The sequence below is a fragment of the Diabrotica undecimpunctata genome, chromosome 3 (genome assembly GCF_040954645.1).
Source record: "Diabrotica undecimpunctata isolate CICGRU chromosome 3, icDiaUnde3, whole genome shotgun sequence".
Classification (NCBI taxonomy): Eukaryota; Metazoa; Arthropoda; class Insecta; order Coleoptera; family Chrysomelidae; genus Diabrotica; species Diabrotica undecimpunctata.
Window position 1 is genome coordinate 70080937 of NC_092805.1, and position 19782 is coordinate 70100718.

Consider the following 19782-nt stretch of genomic DNA (forward strand, 5'->3'; position numbering starts at 1 on the left):
TACAGTTTAATTTCATGCCATATCTGTCACACGCTTCCACTACACGGTCTGTTAATGTTTGCAGATCCTCCACATTATCAGCAATCAAAACCGTATCGTCCGCATATCTTAAATTGTTTATGATTTCACCATTGATTTTTATTGCTTCTCTTAAACCATCAATAGTTTCCCTGAACAGCATTTCCGGGTAAGTATTGAACAACGTCGGTGATAAAATGCAGCCCTACTCCCCGTTTTATCGTTAATTCTTGCGAGGTTTTGTTGTCTACTCGTACAGTTGCCCTTTGCTGTGAGTATACATTTTTAATTAGGCGTAAATCTTTGTCATCAATATTAAATTCTTTCAGTATCTGAAATAATTTTTGTTGTTGCACCTTGTCAAATGCTTTTTCAAAGTCTATAAAGCATGCGCAAACTTTGAAATTTACGTCTAGAGCTCTTTGTATCAGTACTTGTATGGAAAATAGGGCCTCTCGCGTTCCCAGTCTGCTTCTAAACCCAAACTAGACACTGCTGTTTTCTTCAAGTTTTCTATATATGCGAGATTGAATAACAGAAAGAAAGATTTTGAGTGCATGGCTCATTAAGCTTCTTCTTCTTCTAGTGCCGTCTCCACTAATGAAGGTTGGCTATAACCATTGCAAATTCATCTCTATCTTCTGCTTTTCTTAAGAGCGTCTGCGTGGTTAACCCAGTCCAGTCGCGAATGTTTTTCAGCCAGAATATTTGTCCTACCAGGACCCCTTTTTCCTTCGATTTTACCCTTTATAATCGGCTACAACAACTCGTACTTATCATTTATAAGTATGTGCCCCAAATATGCTGTTTTTCGCCTTTTAATGGTGGTCAAAACTTCTCTTTTTCTTCCCATTCCAGTTTTCTTATTAAGTCAACATTAACAGTCCAGACTTCGACACCATAAAGAAGAATAAACTGGATATAACATTTTTCCATCCGATATCGGATTTGCGGATTGAGTCTTTGGTTACTCTAAATTTCCTCATTTTCAAAAAGGCTGCTCTTGATTGCTCTATTCTTGAGCGAATTTCTGATTTCGGATTCAGTCTTTTTTAATCCAGACTCCTAAGTATTTTATTTTCTCCACTTGCTCAATATCTTCATTTTTTATCTGGATCCTTGTAACGACTTTGCCCCTCTTACTGATATAACCATGATTTTTGTTTTCTTTATGTTTATTGTTAAACCAAACTGTTCTCCAGTATCACAAACTGTGTTTAGTAACGTCTGCAGGTCTGTCTTACTTTCAGCGATAATAACTGTATCGTCAGCATAACGGATGTTATTTATAATTTTACCATTTATCTTGATCCCTTCTGTACAGTTTTCAAGTGCTTGCGTAAATAACTCTTCGGAATATATATTAAATAGTAATTGTGAAAGTATACAGCCCTGTCTCATTCCTCTACTTATCTGTTGCGCATCCATACTATTTCCATCTAATGTTACCACAGGCTGTTGGTTCCAATCGAGATTTCGCACTATATTAATGTCATTTTTGTCGAGTCCTTTTCTCTTTAGACATTCAATGAAAATATTATGTTTAACTTTGTCGAAAGCTTTCTCATAGTCTATAAACGCAACGAAAAGATCTTTTTCTTGGTCTCGACATTTTTGGTCAAGAGTCATCAAGATTATGATTCTGTAATCAGAGCATCTGGTGGCATTTGCCTATTTGGGGAGGGGGATGAAGGTGGAAACTAGTCAATCTGTAGGAAATTCTGTAGTTTCATAGATTTTGTTCAGTAGACAGGTTAGGAGTTTGAGTTAGTTGTTTTCAAATAGTTTCAATATTTCAGCTTGTATGTTATCAGATCCAGGTGCTTTGTTGGTTTTTAGTCTTTTTATTGCATATGTTACATCACTGAGCGTTATTTCTGGTCCTGAACATCCAGAAACACTGACTTCTGTCTCTTGCAATTCCTTAAATAATTCTTCCATGTATTGCCTCCATCTCTCAGGTATTCTCTCATTTTCGTAGAGCAGATTGTTGTGCTCGTCTAGTATTACGTTATGACTTCGTGATCTGTTTCCTCCCGTTAGGTTTTTGACGTGACAACGTCTTAAATTAGGTTGTGGCTCGGAGTCACTCATGAAAAAGTGTAACGCCCGCTCACGTCTGTTACGATGACTCACCGAACGAGAGTGAGGCCCGCCGGACCGGCGAATGCCTTGCGTCTCTCCCACTCAAACATGATCGGTCCGCTGCGCGCGCAGCACTAGAGAATTAGGAGCGTTGGAAATTAGTTAAGTTTAAGTTTACATGTACAATGTTTTAGTAAACAAAATATATTTCTATATCTATAGTTAAAATTTGTGCAATTCTTATTTTCATTCAATTCCTTGTTCCTATTGTGCAATTTAATAATATTCATCAATAAATATTCTACCGAGAAAAAGACGTTGTCACGTAAAATCTTCGCCCGTAAAACCGACTTTACAGGCAACCGATTTTTGATCTTTTTATGTAGGTTAAAAGTGTCATGCTTCTGTTCTAGGGATTCTATTTGTATGCATTGATCTTGTAGCCATGATTCTTTTGCTTCTTTAATCTTATTCTTAATGATTTTGTTTATTTCTTTGTACCTTTCCTCTTTCTTATTTCTGTGTTTTCTTCGTTCTTCCATTAGCTCTAATATTGTCTTGTCTTATTTATGGCTGTTTCTTTGTATTGTTTTCTGGTTTAAGTTTATTATCTACCACTGAATTACAGATATTATTAATTTTATTCGACATATCATCCACACTTATGTTTTCTTAATCTATGTGCTATGCACGATGTGCATCATATTTTACAATCGAAGGTCAATTTTTAAAAAGCTTAAGATTAGATAAAAAATAATTACGATGCCTTTTTTGTATTAAACTTAAATTCCCAATAAACTCTGTGCTCAATAACTATTTATTTAAATAAAGAAAAATACATCCTTTTGGTATTTATTTTAATACATTTTGTAATAAATATTGCTAAGAATAAAACAATCTATTACTTAAAAATATTTATTTAAATTCGAGTATTTTCTATAAACTTTTTCTTCTTGCCTCTAAATTCTTCCTCAATTTCCTGCAAGGTCTTGTCTTTAGTTTCAGGCAGGAAAAAACACACAAATATAGTACCCACCAAACTCACTATCGCAAAGATTAGAAACACGCCGCTGATATTATACATCTCAAATAAATCGGGCATGGTTTTAACTATTGATAGTAAGGCTAAAAATGCTATACACGATGATAATCCACCCCCAATACTTCTAGATTTTATGGGAAATAGTTCTCCTACCAAAGACCAAGGTAATGGTTGGAACCCAATGCATACAAAAATCATAAAAGAAATTAAACATGCCATTGGAATATAGCCCGAACGTATGCTCGGGAAGACTGTTACTATGTAAGTATAGAAACTTAGTACAAAAAGAGAACCGGCAGCACCAAAACCACTAATAATTGCAAGAGGCCTACGATTGTATCTTTTTAAAAGCGCAGAAGCCAATAATGACATTAAACATCTAACAACGTCCACCACTAATGTCGCAACGTAGTCGTTTATGTCGTCACCGATGGTTTCCTTCATAATACGAATATAATAAAAGGGCATCGCATTTATTCCACTCCATTGGTTTGCTGATATATAGACACATATGATACCTAAGGGTTTTAAAAACTCTGGAACGAAAAGATGTTTAAATTTTGTTCTTTCTGTAGCCTTTTCTTGTTCATTCTTTTGGTTTAACATTGCCTCGAATTCTTTGGTCGCTTCTTCTGAATCTCCTCGACACCATTGAAAAGATTTTGCTGCTTCTTCTACCTTGTCTTTACTGAGTAACCAAGATGGCGATTCGGCAGTAAACGGTATTACTATTTGAGCTATTAGTGCAAATAGCGAACATATCAGAGCTGTTAGCTTCCACGAGAGAAAAGTTCCGAAGAGATGAACAAAAAATATTCCTGAAAATAAAAAAATTATATTATATAAATTTAAATTTCATGGATTCAAGAATTCGATGCCGTTATTAACGTTTCTTATATTCAAAATCAATAGTGTAAGCGACGGTAAACGTCCAAATATTATTATTAGACTTAATGAGTTGAAAATGTAATTACCCCTTAAATATCTACGAATAAAAGAAGGATCCATATGACATAAAACAAAATAAATATTGAGAAAGCAAAAAACACCTTTAAGAACATAAAAATATATTAAACAGATGAGACTTAACTCTAGTAGAATCAAAATATTATTGCATTCTCTTTTGTCTAACTACTCTTCATCTTCCCAGTTTGTCTCTGACATGGCTTTCTTAATGCAGCTCATTATAGATTAAGACTGCCCCTATCTATATAAACTAAAGTTTTATTTTGAGGTGGCAGTCATTAATGTAAAGGGAAGGATAAGAGAAACTCTTTGTTAATATCGAGCAATTGCAAACGCATTTATTTGCGTCATCAGGATATGTTTAAATAAATTTAACCCTCCGGCAGGCGCGATATCGAAAATTTACGCCGGATTTTTGTGAAGATGTATATTCACAATCTAAATTCACAATCTAAATTCACAAAAGCATCCTATGTAGCATATCTGGAGGATAAGAGTTTTTTTTTCTAATATTGGTAATATAAATAACTTAACACCATTTTTTGCTAAATCTCAAAACATTGTATCTAACAATCAGAACATCTATTATCATTCACTACCTTTTATACCATCATTAACACCTAAATTAATACAAACACTAAAGGTTATTGAGAATATAAAAATAGCAACAAAGAACATCAAAACTATTTCATCTTTATATTCCAAAACTAAATATTCTATAGACAAATTTGAAAAAACGAATTTAGTATACAGCATTAGTTGTACTCCATGTGAAGCTGAATATGTTGGTGAGACCGGAAGAAATCTTTCAAATCGTATTATTTCTCACAAAAGTGATTGCAGAATTAAAAAACCATCTTGTGCTTTGGCAGAGCATGTAATCGATAAAGACCATATTATGGATTTTGATAACATTAAAATTTTATGTAGTGAAAGTAATAAATTTAAAGGGACTTTTTTGGAAATGGTTTGTATTAGCAAAAGTGATAATAATTTAAACAAAAGATCAGAAATTCAAAATCTAAGCAAAATTTATAATTATATTCTTTCTTTATGATTTATATATAAAACTTGTAAAATGTCATATTTAATTCTCCATATATCTGTTACATTTTTTGAGACATCTGTCAACGGTGAATAAATCTTCTTTTTTGTTACTAAACAAAAAAGAATGTTTAAACGAAATTTTACTTTTGCAATATACGAAAACGGTTGCGTTTCGATTTAACTTAAGTCTCTTACCACTCCCTAACACGTGTTTCTGGGTCTACCCGTCATCAGAGAGAGTTTGTAAGAAGACTCAAACTAAATCAAAACGCACCGACTACTCTGGCAATTATAGGAAAAACAATTACCAAAGTATGCTACTAGAGACCTCTAGTGAGGAAATATGAAGTTAAATGTGTCGATAGCAATTAAAGTAAATTGTATACCCAAGCTTAATCAAGCCATTTAGAGCGATGCTGGGAATATTTATATTCCACTATGCATCAACAATTTACCCATATAAATTACCATCATTCTTGTACTAATTGCGTCGAGTAAGTTCGATAAATATACGAAGACGGTTGCGTTTCGATTTAATTTAAGTCTCTTACCACTCCCTAAGACGTGTTTCTGGGTCTACCCGTCATCAGAGAGAGTTTGTAAGAAGACTCAAACTAAATCAAAACGCACCGACTACTCTGGCAATTATAGGAAAAACCATTACCAAAGTATGCTACTACAGACCTCTAGTGAGGAAATATAAAGTTAAATGTGTCGATAGCAATTAAAGTAAATTGTATACCCAAGCTTAATCAAGCCATTCAGAGCGATGCTGGGAATATTTATATTCCACTATGCATCAACAATTTACCCATATAAATTTTGGCAATATAATAATTGTCAAAAATAAAAATTTTATGTTGGCATTTATGACATTGAGGCTTATTTGTAATTGGTTGCTATTATAACTTATTTATAAATTCAATAATTTTTGTATTAAAAAAAATGTTTTCAAAATTATAAAAAATTTTCAGAGAAGCATTTATTGTATTAAGACATTTTTATATTAATTACTTTTAAGATGTTTTAGCAGCAATTTTTATTTACTAAACTAATTTTTATTTGGTAAGTTAAAAATTGTTTTTTCTTTCTAGTTCAACCTTGTAAGATATTTTGTCTTTTTTAGGTCTTGATAATAATTGTAAACACAATTGAAAGCTCGAGATTAAAAAAATAGTTAACCAATAGCCCTTTTATTGACTCCAACCCATCCAAAACAGTTACATATATATTTGTTCCAAACGAGTCACAAGTACTTCTTTATATATATATATATATATATATATATATATATATATATATATATATATATATATATGTATATATATATATATATATATGTATATATATATATATATATATATATATATATATATATATATATATATATATGTATATATATATATATATGTATATATATATATATATATATATATATATATATATATATATATATATATTCGTCGTTTCACCCTATAAACAGGAATATTAGATTAGTAAGATTCAAATATTTGAATGAGTATGGTTTTTCTAATTTAGTAGAAAGTGGGTAGATAGAAGAATAGATATTTGTACATTAAGATATGAAACCAATAGTGGACTTCTCATAAACGATTAATGTTAATAGGCCAAAGTTAGTAATTTTAGAATATAAGGTTTAAGTCTTTTGTTTACAAAGAAATTGGACAAAAAATTAGAAAGTTTTGTGGTCAGGGATAACCGAAGTAGTATTAGCTGTATTGTCTCTAGAAACCTAAAAACAAAGAAAAAGATCTTATCTACATATGTAAAATTGGAAAATACCAAGGTTATGTTATATTATACTAGCATTGAGCTTGTGTTCGACAAGTTACAGAATTTTATTGGTCGACAGAGATGGCGTGGTATGTAGGATGTGTGTGTCTGATGAGTGAAAAGGAGAAGGAGGGATTAAAGTGAAGGAAGTCTGATTTTGCCCGGAAAAAGGAAGATTATTGTGATTTGAACGTCGGAAGAAGCAAGTTGTTTTTGTTCCATATCCTGTAATGACAGTTAGCAGTCTTCTTGTCAAATAAGAATTGCGAAAGATGTTTGGTATCTGTGGAACGAGCCCCAAGGATTGGTAGCAGTGGACAAGTATATCCTGTAATAAACAAACAGGTGTGTAGTATATTTGGTACTAGTCGATTAAGTGAAAATCCTTTTGACTAGAAAGAAATTGGGTTTCTGTGAGATAGGAGTTTGGTCCAGAAGCTTTTGGAGAAACTGTTGCGGGATAGTGTGTGCGAGAGATGTTGACTAGCAGAGGAGATAGCAGGCGTGTATAGAGCAACTGAGAGTATTAGCAAAAGGTGGGCAGATCACAGTCGTAAGAAGAAGAGGAGAAAGTAGAGTATTCTTGAAAATAAAAGGTTAGTTTGCCATACAATCAACAACCACGATCATAACAAAATCATAATTAATTTGTTTTATTTTAATATTTTATTCAGTGATTTCATTTTACAATGAATATAATCTTTTAATTCAAAGATAAATAAATTAAAAAAAGTAATATTTCTTAAAAGAACATTTTTGTCTTGATTTAATTAAAAAAAAAAGAAAACACAGAGAAGGGATCTTTTATTTGAATACAAGTCCAAACAATTATCGATAATGTGTATAGGAATTTTAATGAATTTGTAATTTTAATTATGCGGATTAGCGCATATGATATGTGATTTTGATTAATTGTAAAATTGTCTTTAATTGACTTTAATATTTTTAGTTTGATTATTTTTTCAAAAATTATTTAATAGATTATTATAACAAAATTATTTGGTTTAATTTATTTTCCTATTATTCATCCTTTCCCTAAAGGCAACTACTTAAAGGATACTTTGAAGCCACTTATTATAATTAACGATATAAGGAGCCCTGAGATCAAATTTTAATTAAAATAAATTTATTTGTTTTTGCAAAATTAAGTATAAGGCAGATTAAATCACAATTTATAACCTACCTCATGTAGTTGCTAATAACCTGTGGTTGATGCGACATTCTTTTCTAAATAAAAAAAAACAGTGTGCAGTGTCAAGAGCGCAAGCATTTAACAATTGAAAACTAGTTATCAACAACGTGAAATATAATAAACACAGCCGAGTGTCTTTCTAACATAAATTAAATTTTAAAATAAATTATGTAACCATGTACTTCCTCAAGCTAAATAAAATTAAAACATTGTAATTATTAGTAGACTAAGAATTTTAATTTTAATGTTTTGTGATACTGTTAGAAATTTTTTTTGGGCCAACCTCATGTTGTAAGTTTTGATGCTTGTTTATTACAATGTTCTTTCGTGTTAATTTCATTGTATTTAATAAAAAAATAATTTTAAACTTATGTTAGCATATCACATTAAAGCAAATAAATTTTGCTAAAGCTCAATATTAACAAAGACTTTCTTTTATCCTACCCTTTAAATTTAAATTAATGACTGCAAACTCAAATACTAGTCAATACTACCCAACTTCTTTATCTATAATTATAATATATATATATATATATATAAATATATATATATATATATATATATATATATATATATATATATATATATATATATATATAATGGTGGTTTGCTTATTATTATATTTAAATAACCTTGTTACGTACCTAATGAAGCACATGCAACAATCAACCCTAGCAAAAAGGCCCTATAAGACGGATCTGAGGTTTCAGCAATGTATACACTACATGCTGAAGCCACCATTCCAGTCATAAGTCCTGTGATAAATCTTCCAATAAAAATCATATTTATATCATGTGCTAGAAACATTAAGAGCCAACCCAGAAACATCGGCAAGCATATGATTACGTGGGTTGTTTTTCTGCCGAATTTTGCAAGGGAGATACCGCCGAAGATACAGCCTAATGCCATTGGAAGAGCAGCCAAGGATGCTAAAATAAATAACAATTATTTAAAATTTGTTTATTTGATTCATATTAGAATTACAGTAACAATTCTTACAGGCGAATGATCGTATAAATAAAAATATAATCTTTATTCTTATTTTGACTTTCAGTTCGATAGCTACTGTTAAAAACAATAAAAAATAAAAAAATGTATCTACAGAGACTTGACGAAGTATGTCAGTGCGATATCTTGCAGCAGTAAATTCATCTATAAAATAACTTTATCTCTATAATTGGTTATATTTGGGCAATTATGTTATTTGTGCGTTAGTCATAACCTTACTTAAGTTCTTTATACCATATGTCCTAGTGAGATAAGTGTTGCCTACCTATTTCTGTAAAATAAAATAAACATAAAAGTAATACATTGGTGGGCTAACTTGGGACAACTGTCCCATGTAGCCCGACACGTAATATTATTATAAAGTAATTATCAGTTGTTTTCCTTTATCTTTTTTTTTTTCAGGCACAGATATGGTTCGCAAGTACATAAGAAAAGTTGGTGCACGTAAACACCAAGATTACACACAAATCCAATTAGATGAAGCTGTATCAGAAGTAGTAAATAATGGGTTGTCAATGTGAAAAGCATCTGAAAAATTTGGTATATCAAAATCAACAATTAACAGAACGGTTCGTGGCCAAAACAGAGCAAAGGTTGGAAAACCATTTGTACTCTCAGAGGAAGATCAAATGAAATTAGCACAATGTTTGTGCATGGCTGGTGACTGGAGTTTTTCTCTTATTTTAGGAAATTCCGCAATGATTTGCAAATTTGTTTTCCTCCCTGCTAATAGTACTGGGTTAACACAACCTCTCGATGTAGCCTTTTATCGGCCTTTGAAGATGAAGCAACGTGAAACTCTTGATGAGTGTAAGAGCGAAAACCGAAGTACCATTCCAAAGGATAAGTTTCCATGGTTACTAAAGAAATGCCTCGACAATATTGGTGTTGAAAATATTTCCAAAAATATTATGAGTGGTTTTAGAGGAGCACAAATTTTTTCTCTCGATAGGAATCAAGTGATCCAGAGACTTCCTTGTGCAATGAAAATCCCTCTGTCTGATAATGATTCACAGATTCAACAAGTCTGGAGTGGGTTCAGATATTTGAAACCTATTTGGAATAAAGTAGGAGAACGGAAACCCAGCCTTCAAGAAAAATAAGGAAAAAGAAAGTTAATGTTCCTACTGGAAGAGGTGTAGAGTGTATTGAGGGAGAAGTGATAGAACATGACCAACTTGCTATTGCTACGACTTCTAAATCCATCCAAAACCGACACTTAAGGGACAATTGTGACTTTGTGACGAGGAAGATACACATTTCCTTACGAACTTTGAGCTTAATTTGTAACAGTTTTATTATGATCATACAGAGATCTTATTTCTTACCTACATAGGGTGCTATTTTCTTTATTATGTAGATTAGTAAAATCTATTTTCAACTTATATGTGTTTTATTACCTTACTTATCATTATAACTGCCATTTTTTAACTTTTTTGTGGGTTACTTGAACCCCATCTTATTTTAACTAAGTTTTTACATGGATTTTAGAGTGTTGTACCATGTTAACCCACTTAGCGGTGTAACTTGTGACACACACTAAATTAAAAAAGTGTATAATTATCTACTTAAAGAAAATAACTATATTACATATATACATATAATTTGAAAGTACAAGTGTACTTCCAAGTTTTGAACGTATTTTCTTTTTGAAAGGTTTCATTCAGTTATAATTCAGAGTTATTCAGGGGTAATGTTCCAAATGTTAAAATTGTCGTAAGTAGCCTCAACTTACGGTATAGAATGTTGGATTTCAATACGAAGTTCAACTACGATTTTATCACTTATGCCTTTTTGTATACTGAAAATGTCATATGAGATAAGCAAAAAGAAAAGGAAATGTAAAGTTCAACTGGGTTCGTTATTCTGAAAATTGAATTTTTCTTATTATTCGCAACTTTTCCAAGCTAAATTATTTTGTTTTCACGATCTGCTGTTATGCCTTTTTTAGGTTCCTTAGGATCCTTAAAATCCCGAAAACTAACAAATTTTCAAGCGGCATGAAGAAGAAAATCACTGACTCTGACCTATTAACATTACATGATTAGGTCATAATTAACAACCTTAGTGCACCAGTACCCCTTATGCATTTTTTTTTAAAGAATTAATACTTCGCTATAGATTCGTAAAATGGCATAAGGCAGGAAGTCGTGGCAGTACATGCGAATTTTGACAAAAAAAATTCAATCTTCAAGCAGATTTTCTAGGAAAATCGAGTTTTTACATCTTTTAATCCCCTTAATTTGATATTTTAGTAATCTTAAGGTATAAGGAATAAAAGTCGTGTTTGAACTTTTATTGAAATCCGAAGGTCTACTATTCATTCACTTTCAGGCCTGTGTACGGAAATAACATTCGATAAGTTTTGTGGTTGTTGTTGCTGTGTTGAACACAAATGTTTTAATTTAATCTTAATAAACTGAAAAATATTATGTTTATGCCAAAAAAAGACGTATACGTACTGTGTACGGAAATAACATTCGATAAGTTTTGTGGTTGTTGTTGCTGTGTTGAACACAAATGTTTTAATTTAATCTTAATAAACTGAAAAATATTATGTTTATGCCAAAAAAAGACGTATAAAACATAGGATCGTACACAAACTATATTAACAATGATGTGTATATATACTATATTGATAATTTATTTTATAATAAAAACAAGACACAGATTATCTTAAAAGGAAAACATTTAACCAGTCCATTACCCGTTTAAATTCGTCTTATGGGTCAAAAGGCTAATCATTTATTAAGTTGAATATCAATTAAATCACAAAGACTAATATATCAATGAAACGAAAAATTTTGCTCATAAAATTTCTTTAATCAATAAACACAGTACAGTTAGGTGTAGGCTTTTCTACACTTGGACGTAGTTATGCAAGAAGGACTCAATTCGAAAAAGTATGTTTTTCAGGAAAGACATTTTCGCAAAGCTATCTATTGTAAACTACAGGTACAAGTTATAACCATATTGAAAGTTGAACCGTGTTGGAAAGAGATAGTATTTTTATTGTTGATACTTAAACTAACATAATATAAAATACCAGCTTTGGTATTCCCAAAAAATGGTGATTGGTTCCTTATTGCGTATTATACATATTAATTAATTACATTTCACAATAGGGAAAAATAAGTAAAAAATAAAGACAAATCTAACAATATTTTATAGTTTAAAAATCAAAAACAAACTGAACTAAAATATGTAAAGAAAATATTTATCATGACAATACTAGTGCAATGAAAAAATTAAGATGTTTTTGTTATTCAATTTTAATATAATGGAATAGTATTTTAATCAATTTCAATTTGAAAGTCCAGCATTCTATTATACCCATCAATGTCATCTTCAATTTTTTCGTTAGATGAAAAATTACGATAAAAGTTTTTAGAATAAGCTTTTTAAGCGATATTGGTTTTCATTCTGGCCAGAGACTTTTCAACAAAGATGACATGGAAGGGGGCCTCACAACTTCTTGTTTTTGAAGATTTATTTTAACAAATTCGTTGTTGTAATTGTTACTGACGTAAATAGACATTGGTTTATTTTTAATAATGTGGATTTGTTTAAATTTCAACTAGTTTATCTTAATATTTGTTGTGTCTTTTTTTCTGTTGACAATACTTTTCTCAATATAACTTGTAGACCTAAAGTCAACAAATTCCATTTTTACTACGTTTAAAATATTTCGTTTTCTAGCATTCTTCATAACACTGATATAGTCTCTTCAGATGTGTCTCTTCTTTGCTGGAATTTTAGGGCAGACTCAATATCACCGAATTCACTGTTCTTTGGCAGGAAACTGCGCCCTGAGACTAAAAACTTCATAGTAATATTTTGAAGGCTAGGGTGGACTTCCAACACACTTTTCAGCATAAGAACCATCTTGATATTTATATTCTGGTCACCACATGAATCGCTCCATAGTATAAAATTGGTGACATACTTGTCAACATCGGCCATAATATATTTGTGCGTAGACAAAATGAAACTTTCTGACTCGACCAGCTTGTCCCTTTGCCCAAACATAGCAAAAGCCCTTTCCACTCTTGCCACTGTAGATTCCGCAATTATATAACATCAGTTGTCTTTTGTAGAACATGATAATAGTTGGAATACGCGGCATAGGTAGAGTTTTCTCTAAGTCAAAAGTTAATGCTTCTGTTTTCTGCTGTTGTTTTCCTTTGCAAACTTTAAATCATTTTTCATTAGAACTTGAGCTAAGTTTGCTAGGGCTACAAGCTCCTCATGATTTTCCTGAAGTTTGTGTTGATTGATTGCAAGTATCTTGTTTGAGTGGTTTACGTCATAAATTAAAGTTCTGTGAAAAAATCGGTTGCCTGTAAAGTCGGTTTTACGGGCGAAGATTTTACGTGACAACGTCTTTTTCTCGGTAGAATATTTATTGATATGAATATTATTAAATTGCACAATAGGAACAAGGAATTGCCGCTATAAACTCAGTTTCTCAACTTTTGTGTCAATCTAACAATTAATCAATCAATCATAGTTTACGATAATGAAATATTAGTGTACAATTATTTACCTTTATTGTTGTAGTTGTTGTAAATGACGAATCTACTCACGAATTGAAGACAAATCTCACGATCTCACGATTAAGGTCTTACATCTTACGATTTTTAAATTTTTTTTTAAATTTCAAGTGTTTCTAATAAAATGCATGGGAGGAAATCAGCTTTTTTTAGATTGTCACCTTGAAATATCCATAAATTGACTGTATTTTTGTATCAAAGTGGGCTACTCCAATTAACTCAATTAATATACACAAAATAATATAAAAAAAGCTTAAAAGGTTCTTTATGCTTTGAAAGTGGTTTATAAACAACTGAATTGTAATGTATATTTTACCGCCTTTAATAAATATGAAGTATAGACTAAATTTTGTGTAAAGAACAAACATTCAACAGACCTAATAGTAAAAACATATTGATTTAAGTGTGAATTTGAGATAATGTGCTGACAAAATGTTAAATCCTAAGAAAACAAAATTATGTTTTTATGTATATTCATTATACTTAATACTCTTGGGTAAAATACCTCATATCATATATGTCTTTAGACACAGTTAATAATTTTCATTGAAGTTTAAACTATAAAGAATGTTTACAATCATTGCTCAATATTAAATGGATAAATCCATAGCAATATTATAAAAGAATATAGGTCCCTAGGTAATTTCCTAAAATTATATCTGATACTGGTGGTTCCCCCTAAAATAGGACACTGTAAGCACTCCACATTTTCACTACAGACACAGCTGACGATACTTTCAACGATTTTCAACTTTAGCGATTCAACGCGCCTAATTCTCTAGTGCCGCGCGCAGCGGACCGATCATGTTTGAGTGGGAGAGAGACGCAAGGCATTCGCCGGTCCGGCGGGCCTCTCTCTCGTTCGGTGACTCACTGTAACAGACGTGAGCGGGCGTTACACTTTTTCTTAAATGACTCCTAGCCACAACCTAATTTAAGACGTTGTCACGTCAAAAATATGTTTATACTTGCTAAAAGACACTGGGTTGCTGTACTCATTTTTATACAAATCATACATTTTCATTAGCGTAATATCAGTTAAAAAGTACACAGAATCTGTATTATTTCGTCGATAATAACAATGATAAATACAATATGGCTCCTTTGATTCATTTTAGTAACCACAAATAGAGTTGGTTCCCTATTGCAAAACACATGACTGACTTTATGCGGTTGGATCCTGAATGCAAATCTCAAAACAACAGTTACGTAAATGGTAGTTGATTAAAACTGTTATAACACAAAATATTGATGCTGAAGCCTTTGGTTTTTTTTGCTAAGCAAAGTTTGAACGTTCCTTATACCAGATAAGCAATAATATCAAATTTTGTATTTTGGTAGTTGGATCCTTCTTGCATAACTACGTCAACTTATCATATCCAGTTGGACATATTTTAGAACGAAGGATGGAGAATGATTGTGAATAAATGTTTTGAGGGTTCTAGTAGCAGTGATACAGGGCTACTACTACTTTTCGTTGAAACAATTTTAGTTTTCTTTAGTTTTGAGGTGGGTACACATATGCGAGCCGAACGGTATACGTACAGTACGCGTACAGATCCTTGAAAAATATTCTACATCGTACTGATCGCATACTTATCTCGATCCATGGAAAGCGACAAACCAACAACGAACACACATGTGCGAAATGATTCATTTTATTTATAATTTGGGTACTGATTTATGTTCCTGTTTTTGCTTGTTTAACAAAAATAAAATTATGTACAGTAATCATCGACGTATAAATAAAGATTTTATCTTTATTTATACGTCCATGACAATAATCAGTTTACTGTTTTCTCACGTCTCTCTAGGAAGGAACACGTCATTCACACAATGTCGATTTGATGACACAATAAAAATGTTCGCTGCGTCTAGTAAGCGCCGTCCAAACTGAAAGCCGAGCTTCCTTTGAAGTCGTGAAATAAACCGCAACAATTTGAGTCACGATGAAACAGTACGCAAGCGGTTTTTTCTGCCGTACACATTAACGAATATAGCGTTCACAAACGGTTCGCGAACAGTTCTGCTCGCAAATGTGTACCCGCCTTTGGACGAACATCAGGCTCAAGGACCGCCTTACATTGTGCTGAAGAAGACTCGATTTCAGGTGAAATCATATCATCAACGGTGCGTTTTTGAGAGTTGGATTCTTGAGCAATATTTGTTATCGTAGTTGGTGTATTTGAATCTTGGGATACTAACATTGGTTCTTCTGATAGTGGCTGTATCTGTTGGGAAACTGTATTGTTTGAAACGTGGGAGAATAACATTTCTTGTTCTGATACTTTATGTGTTTGTTGCGAAACTACATTATCTAGGTTAGGTCAAGATTTTTCATTATTTGTCTTGATCTTCTAGTACTGCGGATTCGGAACATTAAGATGTTTTGTGGCCAGGCTTCTTGCAGTTATAGCATTTCATGTTTATATCTTAACCGTACACTGCTCAATGTATCATATATGAAACATACCGAGAATGTACATGTATAACACAGTGAAATAATATTAAGTCCAAACAGCATTATGTAACATATTCGATATATACCCACTCTATTATATATACACATTTTGTAACCTGGCAACGTCGTCTAATATTTTATAAAACGCGCGAATTAGTCAGTTATCACTTAACCGTCGTGTTCACGATAACGCTGAGTTTAAAAATTTTTTATAGGTGGTTATTAATGAAAATTGAATGTGCAAAATTGCGTTTTCTGGTTATTATGCATCCACAAGTCATCCAGTATTAGTTTTATTCAGCATCTACTATTATTTTTAAAGTTATGGTAAAAAATTTGTTTGTATCTTTTATGATACATAATGTAATTTGGATATTATTTTAGATGTCTAGCTGGTATATGAACAGGCCTTTATCGGATAAAGAATTGCAAGTTATAGTCGACAATTGGGATGATAGTGAAGATGATTGTGATGTAAGTGATATTGAAGACTTGAATAATGATGTAGATTTAGAAAATATAGACATATCAAATATTAAAGTGGTATTTGAAGATACAATTGAAGAAAAAGAAAGGGCCAACAAGCTGTATTCCTCCAAAAGATATTCGAACAGATGCTGTAGGATATTGTCCAATCTACACTAGCGATCGAACCCGATGCAAAAAGCCAAATTGTAAGGAATTAACCTATGTTAAATGTGACAAATGTGGTTTGCACTTATGTTTTAATGAGGCTTCAAACTTTTCTTACAATTTCATCAATAAAATATGGTATTTTAAAGGTAAGGTTCATTCGCTCAACTCGGGCATATTTTGACCGATTCATTGTTGGAAACCTACAACACAAAATTTCCTAGACTACAGTATTAACAGCTTAGATGAACTTTTATTACAGACTTCTTTTATTGAAAAAAGAAGAATTATTATAAATAGTGGAAGTGTATACTAAACCCATAAAATTTTGGGTAGTATATATTTAAAAGATATATTTTAGTTGTTATAATTTAACATAACTATTTATTATATGGTGCAAATAAATAAATATTGATTGTAGATAATTCGTAAAGTTTTATTTTATATACTATTTAGTTTGTTTACTATTAATATTGGTCATAAGTACGTGTGCTTGGTTGTATAGTAATTTCCAGCCACTTCTAGTCTGTCAAAAAGTAACTAAATTCGCAAAAAAATAATTACTAAATTCACTAGACAGTTCGGACTGGGAATAGTGACCAGACTATACTTAAGTATTTTATTTCCTATATATAATTTTGCTCAAATGCACTTTGTATCAAATTTGATACATTACTGAAGATGTCCTGAAATAAAAAAAAATAACGTTAAATTTTTTTAAGTATTTTTTTCGGACTTCGTTATAAAATAGCTATACATATAATTTTTTCCAATCTAAAATTAAAAATTGAGCATTGTAGGGTTAAGATATAAAAATCCTATAGGACGTATTGTCAAACTCAAGTAGAAATAACTCGGGGAGTGTTAAGCTATGGGGTCTAATGTATATTTGCCTCCTGAAGCTGAGAATATCATTATATCTGGATAAATTGGCACTAATTTTAACAAATGTCGTAGGTGAAACCGGTACTACACCAACATGTTTTAATTCGTTGGTAAGTATTTTGTGAGGTATAGTATGGAACACGTTGGAAAGAACAATCCTCTCAGCTGGTGTTTTTAACTTCCTGGCTCGAACAATTTTACCTTGAATTTCTATGTATCCACTGTTGTTTATGAAATCTTCTACCATTTGTTTGCTGGAAAGGTACATGCAAATGCGATTGGTGGACAATAGAGAGCTGAAAGTAATGTTTTTGGGTTGAATTATATTTCCCAATGGGATAAGGTAATCTTGGAGTTTAGTATTATCCAGTAAGTTAAAATGATCACCTGTTCCTTGGACGGAAACTGAACTTTAGATGTTTCTGAGTAATATGGTTGTGAGTCGTTTGGTTGCTTTTGAATATTAAATCGTTTTGTAGTGACATTATTTTCCATGGTTAATTAATTTCATTAAATACTCTGTCGAGAGAGAAAAAGAGAGAAAGAGTCTGACCCGGACCTCCTGCAAAAACATATATTATACTTATGGGTCTTTTGGTTTTTTTTTTAAATTAATATCCGTTCCAATCAGTAATGAAAGTTAAATATTTTATATTATAGTGTTTGGTAGTGTGCTTTACAAATGACAAGAGTAATTACACAGCACAGATCCTTCTTTTGAAAGATTTTGGTTTTTCAAAAAATTTCAAGGCACTTTTCTTTATCTTTAATGTGTTGCCTGTAGTATTCTGTCTTCTTTTCTTCCTCTTGTTCAAGGCTAGGCAGATATTTAATCTTCTCACAAAGATTACATTTGTCTTTCTTTGGCAGATGAAAACCAATATGAAAATCTGACCGAAATACTTTTCTAAATTTACTGAGTGATCCAATTTCAGTTAGATTTTCACAGTCAACGAGATAATTTTTGTATAAACGATACAAGTTTGTAACATTCTCAAACTCGGCTGGAAGATATAATTTATTGCTTTTGTTCCTACAATAATGCGAAGGAACAGCCGGTAGTTGCTTAATGTATTCCTTAACCAAAGAGACTTGATTCGAATGAAATTTATTTTTAGGGATTCTTTTTCCCCTTTGGCCTTGTTTAGCCATGTTATTGATTAGGGCATTTTCTTTCTTATATATTAGCGTCATTTGGGAAATATTAAGCGTTTTAATTAAAAATTGTTGGCAAACTTTTACTTTTTTATTGTTATATGGAATATAATATTCCTTTCAAAAACTACTAAAACTTGTTTATCTACACTGTACATGGGATACACTGTACGGGTGTATTTGATGAGGTCACCATTCACCAGCCGATAACGGTAAATTGCACCCCTGCACACGTCCCTCCTAATTCCCGAATTGTCTTGATCGACAACCTTAAGTCCGATAACTTAATGTTGTGTAGGCTTATTGACCGATAAAAAAAATTTTTAAGAACAGTTGTCACATTCCGACTAGACTGGGTTTTGCCCAAAACATTGTAACCAAGCAAAAGTATCCTAATGATTTTTTATACGCACTGTTACGATATTTTGGCTTTCACTGATATGGACTTGTGTTGGTAACGATAAAGCGCATTATTACTTTTAAATTAAAAACCGTATTCGTTTGGCTTACGATGTTTTGGTCAACGAAAAAGCTTGTTGTTAGGATCATTTTCCATGAAAAATCAAAGATTCGAAAAATTGTTGGTTACGATGTTTTTCCTGGAAGGGCTTCTATGTATCCACTGTTGTTTATGAAATGTTCTACCATTTGTTTGCTGGAAAGGTACATGCAAATGCGATTGTTGGACAATAGAGAGGTGAAAGTAATGTTTTTGGGTTGAATTATATTTCCCAATGGGATATGGTGCTCTTGGAATTTAGTATTATCCAGTAAGTTAAAATGATCGCCTGTTCCTTGGACGGAAACTGAACTTTAGATGTTTCTGAGTAATATGTTTGTGAGTCATTTGGTTGCATTTGAATATTAAATCGTTTTGTAGTGACATTATTTTTCATGGTTAATTAATTTCATTAAATACTCTGTCGACACAAAGAGTCTGACC

General features: G+C 31.7%; 1 protein-coding gene across 2 annotated transcripts in view; it reads right to left on the minus strand.

Annotated features, from left to right (window-relative positions):
• Positions 1 to 2906: 2906 nt before the first annotated feature.
• LOC140435635 (facilitated trehalose transporter Tret1-like) overlaps positions 2907 to 19782 on the minus strand; it is a 252331-nt gene continuing 235455 nt past the window's right edge. For both annotated transcript variants that reach the window (XM_072524366.1, XM_072524367.1), the window contains 2 exons: positions 8789 to 9073; positions 2907 to 3963 (listed from right to left, as the gene is read on the minus strand). In XM_072524366.1, coding sequence (XP_072380467.1) covers positions 3023 to 3963; positions 8789 to 9073 — 1226 coding nt within the window. In that variant the 3' untranslated portion in view covers positions 2907 to 3022. The remainder of the gene's footprint in view (positions 3964 to 8788; positions 9074 to 19782) is intronic.